At 37.8% G+C, this 24,257-nt stretch overlaps 1 protein-coding gene across 10 annotated transcripts in view; it reads left to right on the forward strand.

Moving 5' to 3' along the window:
- USP37 (ubiquitin specific peptidase 37) overlaps positions 1-24,257 on the forward strand; it is a 130,136-nt gene that overhangs the window by 99,445 nt on the left and 6,434 nt on the right. For 9 of the 10 annotated variants that reach the window (XM_070489715.1, XM_070489716.1, XM_070489717.1 and 6 more), the window contains 4 exons: positions 1,717-1,972; positions 16,072-16,238; positions 19,289-19,349; positions 23,040-23,155. In XM_070489715.1, coding sequence (XP_070345816.1) covers positions 1,717-1,972; positions 16,072-16,238; positions 19,289-19,349; positions 23,040-23,155 — 600 coding nt within the window. Of the gene's footprint in view, positions 1-1,716; positions 1,973-16,071; positions 16,239-17,429; positions 17,583-19,288; positions 19,350-23,039; positions 23,156-24,257 lie in introns of those variants that run through there. The other variant, XM_070489720.1, reaches the window with a different exon arrangement.

Here is a 24,257-nt window from a genome sequence, read left to right on the forward strand (position 1 = left end):
CAAAGTATCTGACAAAGATTTGTGTAGCTCTCACTGTCCAAACAGATGCCTTTCCTAACAAGCATCAGCAAACTTAATAAATACACAAGATAGCTCATAAACTTAATGGATCTGTTCAAATACTAGTTTTAAAGAGTGCCTTTTGTAGCTACAACACCAGCCTGTTTAACAGTGGATTGAGACTTTTTCTTTGAGATATAATTGACATATGACATTATATTAGTTTCAGGTGTACAACATAATGATTCAGTATTTGTGTATATTATGAAATGATCACCACAATAAGTCTAGTTAACATCTGTCACTGTACATAGTTACAAAAAACATTTTTTTTCTTATGAGGAGGACTTTTAAGATCTACTCTGTTGGCAACTTTCAAATATACAATACTGTATTGTTAACTATAGTCACCATGCTATATATTACATCCCCCTGACTTAGTTATTTTATAACTGGAAGTTTGTACCTTTTGACCCCCTTACCCATTTCACACACCCCCCAATGCCTGTCTCTGCCAACCACAAGTCTGTTCTCTGTATCTGAGCTTGGTTTTGTTTGTTTGTTTGTCTGTTAGGTTCTACATAAAAGTGAGATCATACAGTATTTGTCTTTCTCTGCCTAACTTATTTTACTTAGCATAATGCCTTCAAGGTCCATCCATGTTGTCGCCAGTGGCAAGATTTCATTCTTTTTTATAGCCGAATAGTATTCCTGTGTGTGTGTGTGTGTGTATGTATGTATCTTCCTTATCCGTTCATCCCTCGATAGACACTTAGGTTGTTTCCAGGCTTGAGACTTTTAAGAAATGAAAGTTTTACGTAAATTGCTTTCTCCTGTTAACCTTCAGAGCTTCTTTTCCATATTGGTCCTCAAATAATTATTTGCTTTATTTTGATCTAATTGTTAATATGGGGGAATCATAGTAAAGGTTTCATATGAACAGTCCAACCAGGTAATCTGAAGTTTAAATAATGGATGTGAAGGCATAACTACATCACCTTTTATCTTGACATATAATGATAGTTCATATTTGGAAGATATAAGCTTTTCTAAGAGTTCACATCATTTTATGTGACTGATTTTAAACTTCCCTTTTGTCAAGATAACGTAATTATTGTTGTAGTTATTTTTTTTTCTGGCTTATTTCCCATCTTTAAAGCGAGAGGTAGTTTGTGGTTGCTCACCTTGAATGAGAAATGACAAAGTTAGAAATTCTCCCAGAAATGAGAGAAAGTTATTCAGAAAATAACTTCTGAATATTTATATAATCTTGATATAGTTTTTATTTTTCTCATTTATTAAAAAACAAGGAGCAAGACCTGCCAACATTTTAAAAAGAATATTAGGTGTAGTGACAATATTTACAGTATGATCAAACATATCTGGAAGAAAATACGCCAAAAATATTATAGTAATTATCTCTGAATGAAGGATTTTGGGGGAATTTATTTTATTATTTTTATATATTTTCCAAATTTGTACAAAGAGCATACTTAACACTATAATCAAGAAAATAAACATGTATCCTTATGTAGTTACTATTAATAGAAAATTAGGCTTGCTAGTGAGTTTATTTATTGGTTATTGATTAGTAAATAACCAAAACATCAAAGAAAGGAAACTTTTTAGAAATAAAATAAACTTCTCACTTTAAACTCTAAGATTGCTATATTTGTAGGCATTCTGGTTTCCCCTAAAACTAACGCTCTTCTTCAGGATTCAAAATCATGCAGAATAGAGCCTGGTAAGTCCGAATTGGAAAACTCCGGATTTGACGGAATGAGCGAAGAAGAGCTTCTAGCAGCTGTTTTAGAGATAAGTAAGAGAGAATCTTCACCATCTCTGAGTCATGAAGATGACGATAAACCAACCAGCAGCCCAGATACTGGATTTGCAGAAGATGATATTCAAGAAATGCCTGAAAATCCAGACCCTGTGGAAACTGAGAAGCCTAAAACAATCACAGAGCCAGGTAGGTTTAATGAAGATAAACATCTGTTACACAAGGCACTACTGTGTACCAAAGCCTTAGAGTGACAGATTGGCTTCTAGAGAATGGGAAGTGAGATGGATCTGTATAACAGAGCTAATAATATTTTTCGTGCTTTTTTTTTTAACAGTTTAAAAAATGAGAAGTAAATATTGTGAGTAGTACTCAAAGACTGGTTGGTAAAGTATGCCATCCCTTTAGGTGTACATCAAAAGAAGAGTTAGTATTCTTACGTGCATTTAATAAATGTTTGCATCAGTTTTTGGTCACTTTTCTCTCATCACTGCTCTCAGAATTTGTATAATTCTTTCTTCATTTTTCTTTATCTGAACTTGTACCAAGTTTTAGTGTAATAAATAATTCAGGTACTCCATTCTCCTTTCGGTTCATCACTTCCTAATGGTAGAAAGACCACTGAACCAAGAGATCAGGTCTTGGGCCTCTAGTCTTAGCTATACCATTTACTAGCGATGAATTTCCAAATAGGTAATTTAACCTCTTGGATACTCAGTTTTCTTCTCTCTCTATGGGGCTCTACCAGACATACTTCAGAAGGTTGTGAGTAGAGTGTTAGATAGTATAATGTAAATTGTTATACAGATAAGAAATGATTTTTGTGGTGATTATTCTTCGTATTTTGTTATTTCTCAAGTTATCAGTGGGAACAGAGCTGAGCCTCCTTGCCTTGCACTATGGCTATTTTAAGATTTTTAGTAGAAAATTTTTACTACCTCTTCCTGTGACCAACTCTAACTTTTTTCTCCTGATATCCCTAATATCTATATCTATCTCTCTCTCTATCTGTGTAGCTGACGTGTTTCAGTACATGAAGCCTAGTGTGTTGGAGATGAAGAGAACAGTAGTATATCACAAAATTATTTTCTGTATTCTTGGGGTTAGGGCCTCTTCAGCTTTGAATTACTTTATGTGCAAGGGAAATAAGAATTAGTATATCCTCAATTTAACTGTAAACAAAAAGCTGATGATTTTTGTATATAGGCATTCCTTTTTTTCCCTCTTGATGCAAGTATCCTTATGAAATCCCCTTCTCTTATTAAACTTGTAGTCACTGCCCTTAGATATCATTGGTTAACATTAGTGCTTCTGTCCCTTGCCAATATATTTCCTCCTTTCAGCTCTTCCTTTCAGTTCTTTGCTCCATCCTACATCTCCCTACAATTAACAAAGGAAGTTATTCTTATGTACAATTAGTTCTAGATGATCTGTGCCAATGGAGAACACTGAAGTTAGCAAAATCACTCATAATCACAGATAGTTTATAACTGTAGCAGCTCTGGGGAGAGCAAACTTGTTAGTAAGTACTTTATATCCTTATATAAGATCCTCTGTGCTTTAGCTACCATCTTCCCCTCTTGGATGCAAGGCATTGTTGTCTTTTCTGCTTTTTTAACCTCACCATTTCATTTACGTTCTTACTGCAACTGAAACCTAAAGACGTTGCTTCTCCTGCAATTCCTTTTTTTTTTTTTTTTTTTACTTATGGAAAATATTGAGCAAAGATGAGTATAATAACCGTCCCCCTTGTACCCATTATCGACAATAATAGCAACAAAAGCCAGTCTTGTTTCATCTGTATCCCAGCTTCCTTCTCCACCCATCCCCTGGATTATTTAGAAGTGAATCTCAGACACTAGATCATTTCATCAGGAAAGATTTCAGTAACTCTAAAAGATAAGAACTCTTTTTTTAAAAAAAACGTATCCTCAATCCCATTATCATACTTTAAAAATTAGCAGTAATTCTAAGGAGTGATTAGATATGATCAAATCCTCTGTAAGGTTTTTATTTTGAAAATTTTCAAATCCAGGGAGAAGTTGGAGAATAAAACTTAATGGACTCTTTCTACCCTTCACCTGGATTCATTAATTAACATTTGGTCACATTTGCCTTCTCTTTCCCCACCCTCCTGTATGTGTGTGTGTATAGTTGTGCAGCAGTTACCCCAAAATTAGTGCCTTAAAACAACAGTAATTTTAATATCTGTCATAATTCTGTGGATTGACTGGTTTTAGCTAGTAGTTCCCCTGTTCCATGTTGGCTAGGATTTGACTAGGTTGAAACATCCAAGATGGCTCACCGTGGCACCTTGGTTGTGTTGGTTAGAAGAGTCAGCTAGGATGGCTAGATATCCTCTCAGTTCCTCCCTTCCCCTCACTGCCCATCTCCCTCGCTACTTCTCGTCATCTTTTCATCTCTTCCTGTAGTCTCCAGGCCTCTCCCCGTCTCTGTGGTCTCTCCAGAAGGGTAGCCAAGCTTGTTACATGATAGCTCAGGGCTCCCAAAAGCATGAAAGGGGGAGCTGCCGGGCCTTCTTAATGTTTAGGCTCAAAATTAGCACAGAATCAATTCTGCCACATTTTATTGGTTAAGGCACTCACAGAATCTGCCCAGATTCCTTATGAGGGGCACTACACAAGAATAAGAATACCGCTAGGCAAGGTTCGTTGGAGGCTATCTTTGGAGATTATGTGTGCACATGTGCATGTGCGCGTGCACACACTTTTCTTTTTCAGTGGAACCATTTGAAATTGCAGGTATCATGACACTTCATTCTAAAACACTTCAGAATCTCCTAAGTATATGGAAATTTTCCTACATAGCAATTACGCACTTAAGAATATTAGCAATAATTCCACATGTAATTCCAATGTAGAGCCCACATACACATTTCCCCAATGGTCTCAAAAATATTTTTTATACTTTCTTTTTTTTTAACGTAAAACCCATTGTTTACCCACTGCATTTGGTAGTTAGGTCCCTTTAGTCTCTAGTCAAGGCTAGTTTTTCTCTGAAAGGCTCCCAGTATGGGTTGTCCTACTGTTCTTTAAGTATAAGCTGTTTTCCTCCCCTACCCTAAAACTTCAGAACCTGGAGATGGGATAGGTTTTCTCCTTGTTACCCATTGTTATTTCCAACTGCTTGACTCCTTTCATCCTACAAAAATCCCAGCTCCTTTGGAAGTACATGACATCAGACTTTGCCACCTATTATCTCTTTCTGTAACTGTCTTTTACCTTCCAGTCACTCCCATCAACATTCTTAGGGACTTCAGCCTCCTCATAAATGATCCAGCAACAGCCTAGTTTCTCAATTCCTGATCTTAATTCCAAAGGTCTTTTCTTCTACCCCATCTTGATCACTGACAGAAGTCATACCCTAGACCAGTGGTTCTCAAAGTGTGTCCCCAGACCATCAGTATCATGTGGGAACTTGCTAGAAATGCCATTCTTGGCCCCACTCCAGACCTACTTAATGAGAAACTCTGGATGTGGGGCTCAGCATTCTGTGTGTTGATTCCAAGTGGTTCTGATGTACACTAAAATTTGAGAACTGCTTCCCTAGACTTTATCATCATCAGTAACCGTACTACTCCTGAAATCTTGATTTCAAGTATCTTACTCTAACCTGCCTCTCCTTCCAGCTCACCTAGCGTCATATGCTTATTTCAGAAATTATTTGATCTCATTAAGACTTCCAATCCTTTGACTTCTACTTTTTTGCTATTCATCACCTCCCTCTTGTTATCACTTCATTCTCCAGCCTATATGCCATATTTTGGTACTCTTTTATCTCCCTTCTTTTAGTCTGTCACAGTAGCCTGACAAAACCCCAACTCCCAACTCAACTGGCTTATTATTCCAGGCCTATACCCAAGCAGCTCAAGGTTGCTGGAGAAACATCACAAAATTGTGCTCACTAGACCTTCCTCAGATTCATGACTGCACTCTTAAATGGTCATCAGATGCTGCTAGTTAGTTCTATTATACTTCCTTAATAAATTTCTTTTCTATGTCTCTATGATCTCTTCCTCAGATCTCCAGTTCTCCTTCCACACGTATGTTCATAACTTAGCTGTATACTTTTCAAAGAAAACGGATGCAATCAGATGAAAACTCTGCCTTCACTTCTGTTATGGAGGAAATGTCCCTGTTCTTACTTAAGACCAGTCCCTCCATTCACATTTAAAATGTCATCCACTTGTGCCTTCTGAAGACCTGCCCTCTTGAAATTATGCTCTTTCTCTTCTGCATCGTCTTCCCTCTCTTCTAAATTATTCTCATTGTGCCTTAATATCACCCATCTTTAAAAAACCCTCTTATAACCTTATGTTCCCATCCAGCTACCAGCCCCTTTCTTTGCTCCCCTCACAGCAAAATTCTTTGGAAGAATTGTTTTATTCATTCTCTCTACTTTCTTACCACCTCTCATTCTCTCGTCAGCCTTCTCCAAGAGGACTTTCATCCCCACCACTCCACTGAAATGATGTTTATCAAGTTTACATTAGCAGTATTTCACACAATCTACTACTCCCTCCTTAATATTTGAAACTTTATGAATTTTTTTCTATGAGCTTTCATGCTACCACACTTGGGTTTTTTCTTCCTACTAGACCAACCAGTCATTTCAGGTTTGGTTTTGTTGTTTTGGGGGGGGTTTTTTTGCTTCCTTCATCAGAACTCTAACTGTTGGAATATTCCCAGGACGCTGGCCTTAGCTATCTTATTTTCTACTTAAGCTCTCTTCCTAAGTGATCTCATATATATAGTACCACAGCCTCACATACTGATGGAATATCAAATTCATATCTCTAGCCTGGATCTCTCCCCTGAGCTTTAAACTTATTTATTGAAATGCCTACTTGCAATGTCCATTTGACTAATTTTTATTGCCCCCTCTCCCCCAATATGCCTTCCTCATGTCATAAATCCAGTTGTTCGGCTAAAAAACATGTCTCCCTTGATTTTTCGTTTTATTTCATACCTTGCATTCAGTCCATCAGTGAGTAGAGTCAGCTATTACCTCCAAAATATGTCCTGAATCCAACTATTTATCAACATCTTCAAACTCCAACTCTAGTGTTCCGTCTCTCACTTGGGCCACTACAACTGATTCCTGATATCTCTTCCTCCACTCTTGCCCCGCCCCATACCTTCTTTCATGAAGAAAGCAGCCAAAGTAATCTTTCTGAACCATGCATCATGATTATCACTCTTCTGCTTAAAACTTATTGTGACTCCCCGTTACACTTAATCCAGCTTCTTACCATGGCCTGTTTCCACTCTCCCCATCTTTCACTCTACTATTTTAGCCATTCTGGCATTATCTCTCTCTGCTCCTCAGATATGCTAAGCTCATTCTCACTCAGAGTCTTTGTACTTAAGCTTCTTGAGGGCAAGGGCCATCTTACCCTAATTATCACTATATCCCCAGCTTCTACAACAGTACCCTGGCATGTAGTAGATTCTCAGGAAATATTTGGGGCACAACACAATCTTGGCTGTCTCATGAATCAACTGAGGAGGGCACAAAGACTAGCTGAGGAAGGTTTCACTGTCTCCAGACACTAGCTAGAAGGAAGAGTGGACGCAGAGGCCCAGACTTGGGAAAGGCCCTGGCAAGTTAGTGGACCTAAAAAGAAGTTGAGAGTGATCTGCCTGACCAGAGCATAGTGGTGAGATGGAAAACAAGAGATGAGACTAGAGTTGTGCGGTCTCCACTTTTACAAGGCCTTAAGCCATGTCTTCGAGTTTGAACTTTTATTTCAAAAGCATTAGGAAGTTATTGAATGATTTTAAGGAAACAAGTGTTTGATAAAGATTTATATTTGAGAGCCAGCCCTGATGGCCTAGTGGTTAAAGTTCAGTGTGCTCAGCTTTGGCAGCCCAGGTTCATTTCCCAGGCACAGAACCACACTGCTCGTCTGTCAGTAGCCTGCTGTGGCAGCAGCTCACATAGAAAAACCAGAACTTAGAACTGTACACAACTTGTACTGGGGCTTTGCAGGGTGGTGGAAGGAAGAAAAATGGAGGAAGATTGGCAACAGATGTTAGCTTAGGGCTAATCTTCCCCTGCAAAAAGAATTCTATATTTGAAAAAGACTGTTCTGGCTGTAGTGTAGTACATAAATTAGAGAAGAACCAAAGTAATCTTGTGAGACCTGGTAGGAAGTTACTGCAGTAGTCCAAACCAAAGTTAATGGTGCCCTACGCCAAGGTTTTGGCCTTGAAAAGAAAAAAGTTGATGGATTCAAAAGGTAGTTAAGAAATAATGATTTATCTGATATGAGGGGGTAAATCTGAAGAAGTCAAAAATGACCCCCAAGTTTCTGTCTTTAAAAAAAACCTGTGTAGACAGTGATCCCATTCACTGAACTATAGCATGTAGGAAAGGAGCAGGTTTCAGTTGGAGAGGGGGAAGATGCAAATGATATATTTAGTATAAGAATGTTGAGTTGTAACACATGGTTCTCCTTTGATCCATTGTGCAAATTCCTTAAAAGTGTATTGTTATTGTGTGGTCATATTTGTTTTCATAGATCTTGTTTTTATGTCCATCTGATAATCTTGTCCTGAAGACAAATGTATATTGATTTTAGTATCTTAAAGTAAACTTTCTTGATCTGTTTTCTATCACATGGATTAATTGTTAGTGTAATTCCACGGTTGTGTGAGGTATATAGGTATATTGAGTGCTAAAAATTATCAGTTAAGAAAAATTGTACCTCTGTCACCTTTTTTTGTTTGTTTCTGTTTTTTGTTTTTTTTTATTGACTTCATAATAGTTTACATCAATGTGAGATTTCAATTGTACATTATTTCTTGACTGTCACCATGTAAGTGCTCCCCTTCCCCCCCAGTGTCTCCCTACCCCCCTTCCTCTGGTAAACACTGAACTGTTTTCTTTGTCCCAGTACTTGTTTGTATTCCACATATGAGTGAAATCATATGGTGTTTGTCTATCTCAGTCTGGCTTATTTCACTTAGCATAATTCCCTCTAGGTCCTTCCATGTTATTGCAAATGGGATGAATTTGTCCTTTTTTCTGGCTGAGTAGTATTCCATTTTATATATATACCACATCTTATTTATCCAATCATTGGTCAATGGGCACTTGGGTTGCTTCCATGTCTTGGCTATTGTGAATAGTGCTGCAATGAACATGGGGTGCATATGTTACTTTGGATTGTTGATTTCAAGTTGTTTGGGTGGATACCCAGTAGTGAGATAGCTGGGTCATATGGCAGGTCTATTTTTAGCTTTTTAAGGAATCTCCATACTGTTTTCCGTAGCGGCTGCACCAGTTTGCATTCCCACCAGCAGTGTGTAAGGGTTCCCTTCTCTCCACACCTTCTCCAACATTTGTTATTTTTAGTCTTAGTGATTAGAGCCATTTTAACAGGCGTAAGGTGGTATCTTAGTGATGTTGAACATCTTTTCATGTGTTTATTGGCCATCTGTATATTTTCATTGGAAAAACGTCTGTTCATCTCTGCCCACTTTTTGATCGGGTTGTTTGCTTTTTTATTGTTCATTTGTTTGAGTTCCTTATATATTATGGAGTTTAACCCCTTGTCAGATATATGATTTGCAAATATTTTCTCCCAGTTGGTGGGTTGTCTCTCTTTTGATCCTAGTTTCTGTTGCATTGCAGAAGCTCTTTAGTCTGATGGATTCCCACTTGTTTATTTTTTCTTTTGTTTCCGTTGTCTGAGAGGACATGGTATTTGAAAAGATCCTTTTTAGTTCAGTGTCAAAGAGTGTACTGCCAATATTATCTTCCAGGAGTTTTATAGTTTCAGGTCGTATCTTTAAGTCTTTGATCCATTTTGAGTTTATTTTTGTGTATGGTGTGAGATGGTGGTCTACCTTCATTCTTTTGCATGTGGCTGTCCAGTTTTCCCACCATCAATTATTGAAGAGACTGTCTTTTCTTCATTGTATGTTCTTGGCACCTTTGTCAAAGATTAGCTGACCGTAGACGTGTGGTTTTATTTCTGGGCTCTCAGTTCTGTTCCATTGATCAGTGTGCCTGTTTTTGGTCACTGCCGTTTTGGTCAGTGTGCCTTTGTAGGACATTTTGAAGTCAGGGCTTGTGATGCTTCCAGCTTTATTCTTTTTTCTCAGGATTGCCTTAGCAATTCAGGGTCTTTGATTGCCCCATGTGAATTTTAGTATTCTTTGCTCTATTTCCGTGAAGAATGTCATGGGATTCTGATAGGGATTGCATTGAATCTGTAGATTGCTTTGGGTAATAAGGACATTTTAACTATGTTTATTCTTCCAATCCATGAGCAAGGAATCTCTTTCCATCTCTTTAAGTCATTATCAATTTCTCTCAGTAATGTCTTATAGTTTTCTTTGTATAAGTCCTTCACCTCCTTGCTTAAATTTATTCCTAGATAGTTTATTTTTTTAGTTGCGATTGCAAATGAATTATATTTTTGTGTTCTCTTTCTGTAAGTTCGTTATTGGAGTATAGAAAAACAGTTGATTTTTGTAGGTTGACTCTGTACCCTGCAACTTTACTGTAGTTGTTAATTATTTCTATTAGTTTTCAAATGGATTTTTGGGGGTTTTCTATATACAAGATCATGTCATCTGCAAACAGCGAGAGTTTCGCATCTTCACTCCCTATTTGGATTCCTTTTATTCCTTCCTCTTGCCTAATTGCTCTGGTCAAAACCTCCAGTAACTATGTTGAATAAAAGTGGTGATACTGGGGATCCTTGTCTCATTCCTGTTCTCAAGGGGATGGCACTCAGTTTTTGCCCATTAAGTATGATATTGGCTGTGGGTTTGTCATATATGGCCTTTATTATGTTGAGGTAATTTCCTTCTATCCCCATTTTGTTAAGAGTTTTTATCATAAATGGCTGTTGGATCTTGTCAAATGCTTTCTCTGCATCTATTGAGATGATCATGTGGTTTTTATTCCTCAATTTGTTGATGTGGTGTATCACGTAGATTGATTTGCGGATGTTGAACCACCCTTGTGTCCCTGGTATGAATCTCACTTGATCATGATGTATGATCCCTTTGATGTGTTGCTGAATTTGGGTTGCAAAAATTTTGTTGAGAATTTTTGCATCTATGTTCATCAGCAATATTGGCCTGTAGTTCTCCTTTTTTGTGCTGTCCTTGTCAGGCTTTGGTGTCAGAGTGATGTTGGCCTCGTAGAATGTGTTAGGAAGTGTTCCATCCTCCCTAATTTTTTGGAATAGCTTGAAAAGGATAGGTATTAAATCCTCTCTGAAAGTTTGGTAGAATTGCCCAGGAAAGCTGTCTGGTCCTGGGTTTTTATTCTTTGGGATGCTTTTGATTGCTGTTTCAATCCCTTTCCTTGTGATTGGCCTATTCAGATTGTCTGTTTCTTCTTGACTCAGCTTTGGGGGTTGTAAGAGTCTAAGAATTTATCCATTTCCTCTGGATTATCCATTTTGTCAGCATATAGTTTTTCGTAGTATTCTCTTATAATCCATTCTATTTCTGTGGAGTCTGTTGTTATTTCTCCTCTTTCATTTCTGATTTTGTTTATTTGTGCTTTCTCTCTTTTTTTCTTTGTAAGTCTGGCTAGGGGTTTGTCAAATTTATCTGTCTTCTCTAAGAACCAGCTCTTTGTTTCATTGATCCTTTCTGCTGCCTTTTTTGTTTGAATAGCATTTATTTCTGCTCTGATTTTTATTATTTCTCTTCTGCTGACTTTGGGCTTTGTTTTTTCTTCTTTTTCTAATTCATTTAGGTGTAATTTGAGATTGCTTATTTGGGATTTTTCTTGTTTGTTAAGGTGTTCCTGTATTGCGATGAATTTCCCTCTTAATACAGCTTTTGCTGCATCCCATGAGTTGGTATGGCATGTTATAATTTTCACTTGTCTCCAGATATTTTTTGATTTCTTCTTTAATTTCTTCAATTATCCATTGCTTGTTCAATAGTGTATTGTTTAGTCTCCACATCTTTGTCCCTTTCTCAGCTTTTTTCTTGTAATTAATTTCTAGCCTTGTAGAATTATGATTGGAGAAGATGCTTGTTATTATTTCAATTTTTTTAAATTTATAGAGGCTTACCTTGTTTCCCAACATATGGTCTGTCCTTGAGAATGTTCCATGCACGCTTGAGAAGAACGTGTATTCTGCTGTTTTTGGATGGAGGGTTCTGTATATGTCTATTAAGTCCAACTGTTTTAGCTTTTCGTTTAATTCCACTGTTTCCTTGTTGATTTTCTGTCTGGATGATCTGTCCAACAATGTGAGTGGTGTGTTGAGGTCCCCTACTATTATTGTGTTATTTTTAATATCTTCTTTTAGGGTTTGTTAATAGTTGCTTTATGAACTTTGGTGCTCCTGTGTTGGGTGCATAGATATTTATAAGCGTTATTTCTTCTTGATGGAGTGTCCCTTTGATCATTATATATTACCCCTCTTTGTCTCTCTTTACCTACCTTATCTTGAAGTCTACTTTGTGTGATATAAGTATTGTGACACCTGCTTTCTTTTGTTTGCCATTATCTTGGCGTATCGTCTTCCACCCCTTCACTCTGAGCCTGTATTTGTCATTGTAGCTGAGATGTGTTTCCTGGAGGCAACAAATTGTTGGATCTTGTTCTCTAATCAATCTTGCCACTCTGTGTCTTTTTATTGGAGAGTTCAGTCCGTTTACAGTGAGGGTGATTATTGATATATGAGGGCTTAATGCTGTTATTATATCACTCCTTTTTTGGTTTTCCTCTATTTCCTTTTTTTCTCGTCCTGTGTGTTTTGGTTTACCCATTGAATTATGCAGTTTTTTATGCCGTGTTTCTTTGTTTTTTCCTTATTTACTTTTTGTGTCTCTGTTCTGCTTTTTAGTTTAGTGGCTACCCTGAAGTTTGTATTCAGAATTTTGTGTATAACATAGTCCATTTTCTGGTGGCCTCTTATTTCCTCACTCTAAACTGATTCAGTCCCTTTCCTCCTCCCCTCCTAAGTTATTATTCTCATATGTTATTCCAGTTTGTGTTGTGAGTTTGTGGTTAAAGTGACAAGATTGCCTTTGTTTTTAGTGTTTTCCTTCCCTTTATCCTAATGCTGTAGTTGAATATTTGCTATCCTATTCTGATTCTCTCTGTTTGTCTCCTTACTCTGTGTTTTGTGACCCCTTTCTCCCTTTTTTTCTTTTTTCATGTATGAGGGCCTTCTTGAGGATTTCTTGGGGGGGGTGGGTGGTCTTGTGGCTACAAAGTCCCTTAGCTTTTGTTTGTCTGGGAAAGATTTAATTTCTCCCTCATATCTGGAGGGTATTTTTGCTGGATAGAGTATTCTTGGCTGAAGATTTTTATCTTTTAAAGTTTTGAATATGTCATTCCATTCTCTCCTAGCCTGTAAGGCTTCTGCAGAGAAATCTGCTGAAAGTCTGATAGAGGTTCCTTCATAGGTTATTTTCTTCTGCCTTGCTGCCCTGAGTATTCTTCTTTTGTCATTCATTTTTGCCAGTTTTACTACTATATGCTTTGCAGTAGGTCTTTTTACATTGACAAATCTAGGCGATCTGAAAGCTTCCTCCACACACATTTCCCTCTCATTCCCTAGATTTGGGATGTTCTCTGCTATTGTGTCTTTGAGCACACTTTCTGCTCCATTCACCTTCTTGAATACCTGTAATTGTTATGTTGCATTTCCTCATTGAGTCAGATATTTCTCGGAGGCTTACTTCATTTCTTTTTAGTCTCAGTTCTCTCTCCTCTGTCTGGAGCAATTCAACATGTCTATCTTCGATTATGCTGATTCGTTCCTCTATGGTGTCCACATGAGCATTCAGGGAATCTGTATTTTGTTTTATCTCTTCAATTGTGTCTTTCATCTCTAGTATTTCTGATTGATTCTTCTTTATAGTTTCAGTCTCTTTTGTGAAGTAGCTCCTGAACTTGTTGAATTGTTTCTCTATATTCTCTTTTACTTCATTGAGTTTTTTGATGATAGCTGTTTTGCATTCATTTTCATTTAGTTTACTTATTTCTGAGTCCTCAGGACTGAATTCTGGGTATTTGTTGTTTTCTCTCTGTTCTGGAGATTTGATGAACTGCCTGATGTTGGAAGAATGGGGTTTTCCCATCGTGATATTATTCAGTTGCAGTTACAGCCTATCGCCACTGGATGGGGCTGGAGAGCCAGGTATTCTGAGCTCTCTGCTTTCAGCTGAGATGGCGCAACATGCGGGTCGGAGGACGGGTGCTTTCTCCTGCATGCTGTCCGGGTTTCCCACTCGGCTCTCACTGTCTGGTCTCCTGGGGTCTGGGCTTCATGAGGTCACCCCAGGTGAAAGCTTTTGCCCATTAGAGGGCTTCCCTCTAGGCTGCAAGGGCGCTAGGGAGTCCCAGGTGATCCTGTGGATGTGCGACCCCTCCCCCACGCCTTCCCTCATGGAGCCTCCCTGGGCAACGATCCCAGTCTTTAGGGGAGGGAGCGAAGTTCTCTGTTACCCCGTTCCGGGCTCCTCAAAGGGGGGGCTCCAGCCTCTCCACCCTCCATCGTGTGGCTGCTGTGACTCTCCAAGGATTCCTGTGCTTTTAGGGTATTTTCTGTTGGAATATGGTTCTTCCTTTTTGTTGTGTGTTGGAGGGGAGAGAGTCCTGGGCAAGCTCACTCCACCATAATGCTGATGTCACCTCCCTCCCTCTGTCACCTTTTTTTTTCTTTTTTTTTTTTCCTCTGTCACCTTTTTTTATGAGTATATTTTGATAATAAAAATAATATTACTCATCTATGTGCTAAAATAGCAGCTTCAACTCTCAAATATTTCTTCCATTTGAAATGCTTAGCATCAGGTAACTTTGAATGTCTCAGTTCCAAATTTCCAAAAGAAGTAATCTGATTGGTTGCCTCAAATATCCATTCCTAGTTGAATAAACTAAGGCCAGAGAGACAGGTAGTGTCATACAAGCTTCAGAGCTGCCCCTTCCAGGCTGAGGAAATGACTGTTTCTCTAAGAAGAGAAGAAAAGAAGAAATTATTGACATCTCCAGAATAATTTTTCTTAATTGGGGTCATACTGCTTTTGCACTTAATGTATCCCACGTTTCTTTTCCTCTTTTAGTGCATATTCAGGGTTAGTTTTAATGGTAAATATTCAGTCAATAATTCAATTCATTTAAAAAATGATGACTAGTTGCTGATTTAGAGTCTAAAACCAAGGTGTTGTAAGCTTCAGCGTTGTCTTGTGCTATGGAAAAGTATTGATCATTTAAATGGTTAAAATGCAGTATTAGGGCAGGTAAAGAGCATATACTAATTTTAAGACAATCTATATAAAATGAATCTGTAAAGGTAATTCTTGTGACCAGTTAAATTCTTTTTATGAGAGTTTCCTTAACTTGTTAAGATGAGAATTTTTGCCTTGGTAAAGAGTTTGAAATGGAAGGGACGAAGGGGGGTGGTGATCATCTTCTCCTGACTCTTACCTGTATTAAAAATTATAATGAAATTCGAATAACCAGAACAAAATCATGACCATACTGGTTATTCCAGTTAGTCTTAGTCTAGAGATAGAGAAGGAACAAAAAGAAATGAAAGATTAATTTTTTTTCTTATCTCCCTGGATGAGTGTTTTAAGCATACATGTTGTCATATACTTGTGCAGTACATGAGATGTTTATTACATACTGTATGTAGCTCTTTTGACATAGAATATTCGCAAAGCTTATTTGATTATTAATGTGAAAACACTCATTTGACATAATGTAATAAATGGGAAGATGTCAACATTAGCTTAATCATTCTAGCCTAATTCTTACTTCATTTACTCTAAACAATACTTTATTCCTAGTACTTGGTCATTTGACATTATGACCTATGATGTGGCCATTTATTCTTCTCCATCCTTAACCATGGTGCTTCTGATAATTGGTTAAGTTTCAAGACAATTGCTATAGATCAGTAGTTCTCAACTAGTGCAATTTTGTCCCCCAGGGGACATTTGACAATGTCACTTTTGGCTGTCACAACTGCTGGGGAGGGAGGTTGCTACTGGCATCTAGTAGGTAGAGGCTAAGGATGTTGCTAAACATTCTACAATGCATGGGACAGCCCCCCAACCCTCCAACAGCAAAAAATTGTCCCACCGAAAATTTCAGTAGTGCTGAGATTCAGAAACCATGATCTAGATACAGTAAGATGAAATTGTATGTCCCAAGCAAGTTATGTATAAAGTTAGGATAAATTACTCTCTGAGCAGTAGATGTCACTCTAGTCCAGAGATTTCAGTTTATTAGAGAGGATTTCCCAGTTATGTTATGTTCTGCTTCCTCAGATCCTGCCAGTTTTACTGAAATAACTAAAGACTGTGATGAGAATAAAGAAAATAAAACTCCGGAAGGATCTCAAGGAGAGGTTGATTGGCTCCAGCAGTATGATATGGAGCGTGAAAGGGAAGAGCAAGAGCTTCAGCAGGCATTGGCTCAGAGCCTCCAGGAGCAAGTAAGAGATGTTTATGTTGCTGCTTTCTCCGTACCTATCTTTCCAAGAAACAGAATAATAATAATTAGTATATGTAAGTAACACTTAGAATAATTAATACTTTCTGTGTGTGAGGCATCGTTCCAGGTGATTTACATACAATGAGTCATTGATCCATCAAAACAAACAAACAAAAAAACTTGTTTGGGGCTTTGCCTTGGGTTTGAATAGAAACATCGATAGTTTTGTTTTGTATTGTTTTTTTAATCCACATGCAATAAAATGTATTGTTGGTTACCTCCCATCACTGTAATTTATTGCATGCTAAAGCAAGATGGAATATTAAAGATCATCCCCAGTCCAAATTTATTTTGAAAACTATAGAAAAACCAGCATACCACCATGATTTTATCATTAATATTTTAAGGCAATGTATTTGTTTTGGTCGTTTTATCACAATGTGAATCTTTTCCTATGAACTGTTTGAATGTAAAATTCTCAGGAATATTATCTGAAATTTCAGATTTTAGTTACAGGCTAAGATTTATCTGCTGTTTTCTTTACGTAGTAATCTATTCTTCGATTTTTAGTTTTTTATGCTTATATTTGCGAAAGCTGATTGACTTGCAGTATTGCAGTCATCTGACATATCTGAGTAAAAGGTGATATTTTCATGGTTGTCTAATCCTATGAAATAAAAGTCATGTTAGTAATAAAAATTTACCAAGATTCCCTAGAATGGATGCATAGTTTTAATGTTTGCAAATAATCAGATTAAGAAATCTAATCTCCCTAAAACAGTGGGTCTCAATCTTAACTACACATTAATATTATCTGGGGAGTTTTAAGAAATTCTGATGTAATTGATCTGGGGTGTGGTCTGGGCATCTAGTTTTTTTTTGTTTTTTTTTAAAGATTTTATTTTTTTCCTTTTTCTCCCCAAAGCCCCCTGGTACATAGTTGTATTTTCTTCATTGTGGGTCCTTCTAGTTGTGGCATGTGGGACGCCGCCTCAGCGTGGCTTGCTGAGCAGCGCCATGTCCGCGCCCAGGATTCGAACCAACGAAACACTGGGCCGCCTGCAGCAGAGCGCGCTAACTTAACCACTCGGCCACGGGGCCAGCCCCTGGGCATCTAGTTTTTTTTAAAAAATAAAGATGTTTTGAAACTTCCCTTGTTGATTCTTTTTTTTTTCCTACATTTTCTCCCCAGGTCTGCCCAGTTGTGTATTTTAGTCGTGGGTCCTTCTAGTTGTGGCATGCAGGACGCCGCCTCAGCATGGCCTGACGAGCAGTGCCATGTCCGCGCCCAGGATCCGAACCAGTGAAACCCTGGGCTGTCAAAGTGAAGCGCGCAAATTTAACCACTTGGCCACGGGGCCGGCCCCTCCCTTGGTGATTCTAATGTGCAGCCAAGGTTGAGAACTGCTGCTTTAAAACCTTTTCAGAACCAGCTGTTCTATATCCTTTTATTTATAGGAAGTACATCCCTAGCTGCCTTGTCATCAAGATGTATATATGTCAAATTATTTTGCAAATAATAGATAGTAATCATTTGTTTTAGAAGACTTACTTATAATGTAAAAGACCAAGGTCTGATTTCTTAACAATGGTGCAGAAAAAGAAATTCAGCACCCCTCTTCTTCATTGAGGAAAGACATCTATCCTATTTCTTGTTAGCCAACCCAGTTAAAACTATCTTATTTTTCTCAGATGTGAGGATAGGATTATAAGATGAAGTTTCTTTAGTTTGGTATAACCGCATCATTCTATTAATAATTAAAGTAGTCCTTTACCTCCTGGTTTCGGCATAGACTTTATATACTTGAAGAAGTCTAAATAATCATATTTCCTCGTGGGGAATGTCTCTGTTGCTTTCTTAAACACAATATTATTGCTCCCAGGACTTTAATGCAGAATAGCTCATTATAAGCTTCTTGTGTACTTTAGTAACTTTAAAAAGTATAAAACAATTCTGCTTAAATTGTATTTTTTCTGTATTCATGCATCATTTGTAAATTATCTTTTCTCTGAAGATGAGAGGGGAAATTTTTTTATAGTCAACATTTTCCTGTTTCTTTTTAAAGTTAGTCAGCTAGTTCAGACATTTTCAGAGGTATTATTTTTTCTAAGAGAATCTCAGGTGTATTAGAAAAGTAGCAGTCAACAGCATTCATTTAGTATTTACCCAGCTTCTATTAGGTGTCTTGGTTACTTTAGCAAGAATAAAAATAAATATCTATGAAGAGTATACTGTGGAAATATTGTTTGTCTTGCTGTCATAGACTTAGGGTCATGGGTACGCTAGAGCCAGCTCACTGTCTGCTCAGGAGAGCCGACTGTGCACACTTCTTCCCAACTCTGCATTCAGCATCATGTTGGAGCTTAAAATTGGCCATGATGGGAGTATTTATACCATGGAAATTGTCAAATGCTGTAAATCAGGGGAACGAAAAGAGAGCAATCTTCTGAGTATCTGCTATGTGCCAGGTATTTCATACGTATAAGAAGAAAGGGAATTACATCATGTCACATTGAATGGCTTTTGGTTGGCAAGCCAAATACCACTGACTAGAGGAGATAGCATTTAAGCCTCTTTAACCCCTAAGGTTGTGTTTTAGGAGGACAGTTTGGGAAAAAATAAAGAACTTCTTGGGGGCTGGCCCTGTGGCCAAGTGGTTAAGTTCGCGCGCTCAGCTTCAGCGGCCCAGGGTTTTGCCGATTTGGATCCTGGGCGCAGACATGGCACTGCTCATCAGGCCACGCTGAGGTGGCGTCCCATATGCCACAACTAGAAGGACTCACAACTAAAAAAATATATATACAACTACATACAGGGATTTGGGGAGAAAAAGCAGGGAAAAAAAAGAAGATTGGCAACAGTTGTGAGCTCAGGTGCCAATCTTTAAAAAAAGAACTTCTCCACATCCCTCCAAAGGTCATATTCCACATGTCCATAAGATTATGGAAGACACTATTAGCAAATACTTGTAGAGCAGCTGATTTTATTCTCATTAAATGAGTTTAGTCAATACCTCTTTAAATACCTTAGTTTTGTTCTTGTCCCCTTAGGAGGCTTGGGAACAGAAAGAAGACGATGACCTCAAAAGAGCTACAGAGTTAAGTCTTCAAGGTGTGTAGGTTATTTTAATTACATTTGTTTAAATGATGTAATGTATCACACACAGAAGAGCATATAAAATGTGTTTGTTATTTTTAATAACAATAACAAATTTGAACACCTCCCAGGTAAAGAAATAGAATGTTAGAAGTTACCTGTACATCCTTCCTGTACCACTCCTTCCCAGAGGAAACCACTGTTCGAATGTGTGTTTGTAGTCATCATTAGCTTCCCTTTCTTTTTAGTCATTTTACCATCTATATCCACATCCCTAAACTATATTTTTTTAATTTTGAAAAAGTAAATTGCCAGGACAATCTGTAATCCATCTGTATGAAAGAGCAGTACTGCCACTCTTAAAACTCCTGGGAGAAGATACTGTGACTTCAGCTTCCCTGTGAATTTACAAGAGCTCACTCTGGGGAAGTCAGTGGGCAGTGATGAGTGAGTATTCAGAAACATAAAGTTCCCCGTAGGCATGGCATTTGGCAGAACAAATATAGACCAGGTGCTGGAAGTCCACAGGGACATGGGGTCACAGAAAGTGGGCTAAACTCTGTATTTTCTGTTTCTGAGATGACTGTGGTCTTTCTCTGGCTCTCAGAAGTAGATCAAAGCGGAACACTTTGGTGGTACAAAATGAGTCTTCTTAGGCTGATCTAGACACGGCATGGAGGAAGGAGCAAGAATTTCACTGTTACGTAGTTGAGACACTTACAAATAAGAGTTCAAGCTAGACTCACCCAGGCATTCTGTCCTCAGATTAAAAAGATGATATAGTACTGCTCGGTATCTATCCAAAGAACTTGAAGTCAGCAATTCCAGAAGTCCCATGCGCCCCTATGTTCATGGTGGCATTATTTACAATAGTCAAGACATGGAAGCAACCTAAGTGCCCATCAACTGATGATTGGATAAAGAAGATATGGTGTATATATATATATACACATATATATATATATATATATATATATATATACACATAATGGAATACTACTCAGCCATAAAAAAGAATAAAATTGTTCCATTCACAACAACATGGTTGGACCTTGAGGGAGTTATGTTAAGTGAAATAAGCCAGATAGAGAAAGACAATCTCTGTATGACTCCACTCACATGTGGAAGTTAAACATGTAGACAAAGAGAACAGATTAGTGGCTACCAGGGGAAAGCGGGGGTGGGGGGTGGGCACAAAGGGTGAAGTGGTATACCTACAACACAACTGACAAACAATAATATACAACTGAAATTTCACAAGGTTGTAAACTATCATAAACTCAATAAAAATTTTTTAAAAAAAAGATATAGTGGTGGTGATGATGGCTGTCTCAGGTCATATTGCTCCAATCTGGACTGGTTGCCCTCTACATTCATGCACAGATATCCTGAGATCTTCCTAACCATTCTGCTGAAGATTCCTTCTGATTCTCTCCTTGTTTGAATCTCCCGTTTCCTGTATCTCGCTTCCCTATTCTTGGTCTACTTGTGCTTGAATGGAGAACATCCCCAGTAGTTTTCTTGAAGAAGAGGAGATGTGACTTCGATTTTTTGGAGAGCTTGCAAATTTAATTCTGTTCTACTGTTTGCTGGATAGTTTGGCTGAATGTAGAATTCTGGGTTTGCAGGCATTGTGAGAGCATTGTTTTCCCCTGGTTTCATGCTGCTGGGCAGTGACAGAAGGCTTGTTTACAGGGTTGCCGTCTGACAAGTCTAAAGTCGTTCTTTATCCTGATGTGACCTCTTTTCTCTGAAAGGCTGTAGGATCTTCTGTTTCTGTTGTGATGACATGTCACAGTGATGTGCCTTAATGTGGGTCTGTTTCATCCATTTTGCTGGGTACTCTGGATCATTTTAATCTAGAAGGCTGTGTCCTTCAATTCTAAGAAATTTTTGCTGATTTCCTCCCTTCCGCTTTCTCTCTTCTTTCTGAAACTCGTGTAATCCAGATCTTCTAGTCTGGCCCTCGTAGTTCTCTCCTGTCTTCTGTCCGGTTTCCTCTCTTTTTGTCATTTTGCTCTGTTCTCGGGGAGTCTCTCCAGCCTTATCTCCAGTTCTAAGCCCTCTTTGGAGTGTTTTATTTCTACCGTATTTCTAATTTTCAAGAACTGATTTGTTTCGCAAATGTTCCTTTTTTATAAGGTCTTTTTTTGTTCAGGGAAGCAATACCATCTCATCTCTCTTGAGGATGTTAAATATAGTTCATTTGTGTGTTTGTTTGAGGCTTTCTTCTCCCTCAGGAGATGGTCTCCCCCAGATTGCTCTGTCCCGTGTGTTTGCTATGATCTCTGTCTTGCTAGTTAGAGGCTTTCCTCGGTGTCGGGTGGTCCTTGACTGTCAGCTCATGGTTCAGAGTAGGGGACTAAAAAGATGATTGGAATCTCTGAGCGCATGAATAACTGGGCTTATCAACTTTGAGTTTTACAGAGTGGGAGTGTTTGGGGGATGATGTTAATATTTTAGGCCTTTTTCTCTTGGGCCGGTCAGATTCCTCAAGAAGAGTTTTCTAATCTCTTGCCTTTACCTAAAGGTAAAAGATGTGACTGCCAACGTTCTGGAGCCAAGCGTAGGAATGGGGCAGGGGGTATTCTCCTCCTTCAGTGTGCAGACTGTTGCCTACTCCCATTTTCGGTGTGGTATTCATGGCCTCCCTGTGCCCAGCATCCCCTCATCCAGAGGCTGTTTTACCCTCTCCAGAGAATAAAGCTCTAGACTTCTCTTGTTGCCCTCAGCATGAAGTAGGGGGGAAGTGGATCTAGCAGTCTGTTTCTCAAACAGCTTTCACCTAATCCCTATTTTTATCCCCTCCTTGGCCTCCAGTTTCAGAGGTACCTGCTACTTCCAAGTTGTATGTCTTTTGAGGATTCTGTGATGTAATTTGGATTGATTCTTAACTTTCCCCTTACTGCCTAAGGATTTGGCTTTGGCTTTCTTAGGTCGGCTAAATCAGTCACCCACCTACTTTCTACCTTCCAGAATTCGATGCTATAGTCTCTTTTCTTGTTCTTCCCATTCTTAGGTGTTCATGTCTTTTAAACAACTCTGTGATGTGGTTCTACTGGAATTAATTCTATTTCGAAGCAAAGAGCCCTTTGTGTACAGATGCTCCTGGGAGTCTTTAAAGCTGTGGGTACAGATGGATTCTTCCAGTGGAAGCACATTATTAAAGAAAAAAATGGATCTTGGATTTGTTTGTTTAGTGTATTTTAGGTGAAACTTAAGAGTTAAAGACTGAATTTCCATTATTTTTATAAATTTCAAAAAGGACTTAATACTGAACAAAATGAAAGGATATCAGCCTTTTTATGATCTCTTTTCTGAGAGCTAATTTGTATTTCCTAGTGGCATCTACAATATGCACCAAGTACTTGGAACCTAATATATAGTTTGTATAATACAGAATTTAGTGAAACTGGATTATCTGTAAAATTATATTCTCTTTCAGTTTTATTCCTTTCTTATGAAAGTTATATTCCCTTTCATATAAATATATTTAAAAGAAAAAGGGACATTTCTTTTACAGATACCTGGTGTCTGAATTTTTATTCCCCAGAGTGGGTTGGGTGAATTGGAACCCTAATAGTATGTGTTGTGTTTTCTTGGGATGATAAAACGTATACCTCGAGCCATCTTATATCTTCCTAAGCCTATCTCTTTGTGTCTATTCCAAGAACTTTTACAAGACTTTGTCTTTGTGTTCTTCAGAGTTTAACAACTCTTTTCTGGATTCATTGGGTTCTGATGAGGACTCTGGAAATGAGGATGTTTTAGATATGGAGTACACAGAGGCTGAAGCTGAGGAACTGAAAAGAAACGCTGAGGTACGTGATGTTTTATTCCCTGAGCAGAACTGGTCAGACTGTCAGAATCACTCCTCCTCCTCTTTAAAGTCATCTTGAGTTCTATGAAAACTATATTATCTTTAAAGTTAAATACCAAAACTAGTTGGTTGTTACTCAGTAAAATCTGTAGAATTAATGACATTAACTATATAGCACATTGGAATCTTTTTTTTTTTAGCCTTCTTTTTCCTTAAATAATTGCTTTTCTCCCATTTTCCAAATTTTTTGTAATTTTAATTACCCAGGATCCCCCTATCCTAACACAATTACTGTTAGCATTTTGATGTAATCTTTTGCCATCCCTACCCCCAAGTATACTTTTAAAAAGTCATAAGTAGTTTTTATCTTGCTTGTTGAAAACTAGTTATTTATAAGAATTTTATTTTTAACTGCTGTACTGTATTCCCTCAAATGAACATACTATTTATTTTAATTTTTAACATTGAACAAATTTTTTCTGTTTTTTCACTGTAATAATACACTGAGGAACTGTGTATGATTGTAATGTTTTCTATATTTAAGATTTTCTTCTTTTAAGTAAATCCCCAGAAATAAATTACTGCATCAAAGTTTATGATCATTTTAATGGTATCTGGTTTAATATAACTATATTCCTTCCCAGAATTGTACCTTACAGTGCTACCTGCAGTGCATGAATATCACTTTTGTTTTATTTTTCTATTAACGATATTTTAATAGCATTTTTTAAATATTTAAAAGTTCACCCATAATCCCTTTAGCAACACAGCAACTCAACATTTTTTTCATTCTGTTTTTCTGTACTTACCCATTAACATACTGCGAGCCTTAAAAATAAAACAGCTAGTTATCTTACCAGCAAAACAAGTTTATTCGGAAACAGCTAAAGAATTGCAGTTCAGAATTTGCATGCTGTAGCAGACCATAGGCAAATCCAACCATCAAGCGAGAGGAATGTTACTTTATAGAGAAAAGGGGGGAAATTGGGAGGGTTTGCTTTGAACTAAAATCCACTGGAGAAAAGCAAGAGTTCAGGGTGGTGATGGTTTCTTATTTGCTGAGTTGATGGGATAGTTGATTCTGCTTGGGATGCAAAGTACAT

This window comes from Equus asinus, chromosome 19 (assembly GCF_041296235.1).
Source record: "Equus asinus isolate D_3611 breed Donkey chromosome 19, EquAss-T2T_v2, whole genome shotgun sequence".
NCBI classification, from domain to species: Eukaryota; Metazoa; Chordata; class Mammalia; order Perissodactyla; family Equidae; genus Equus; species Equus asinus.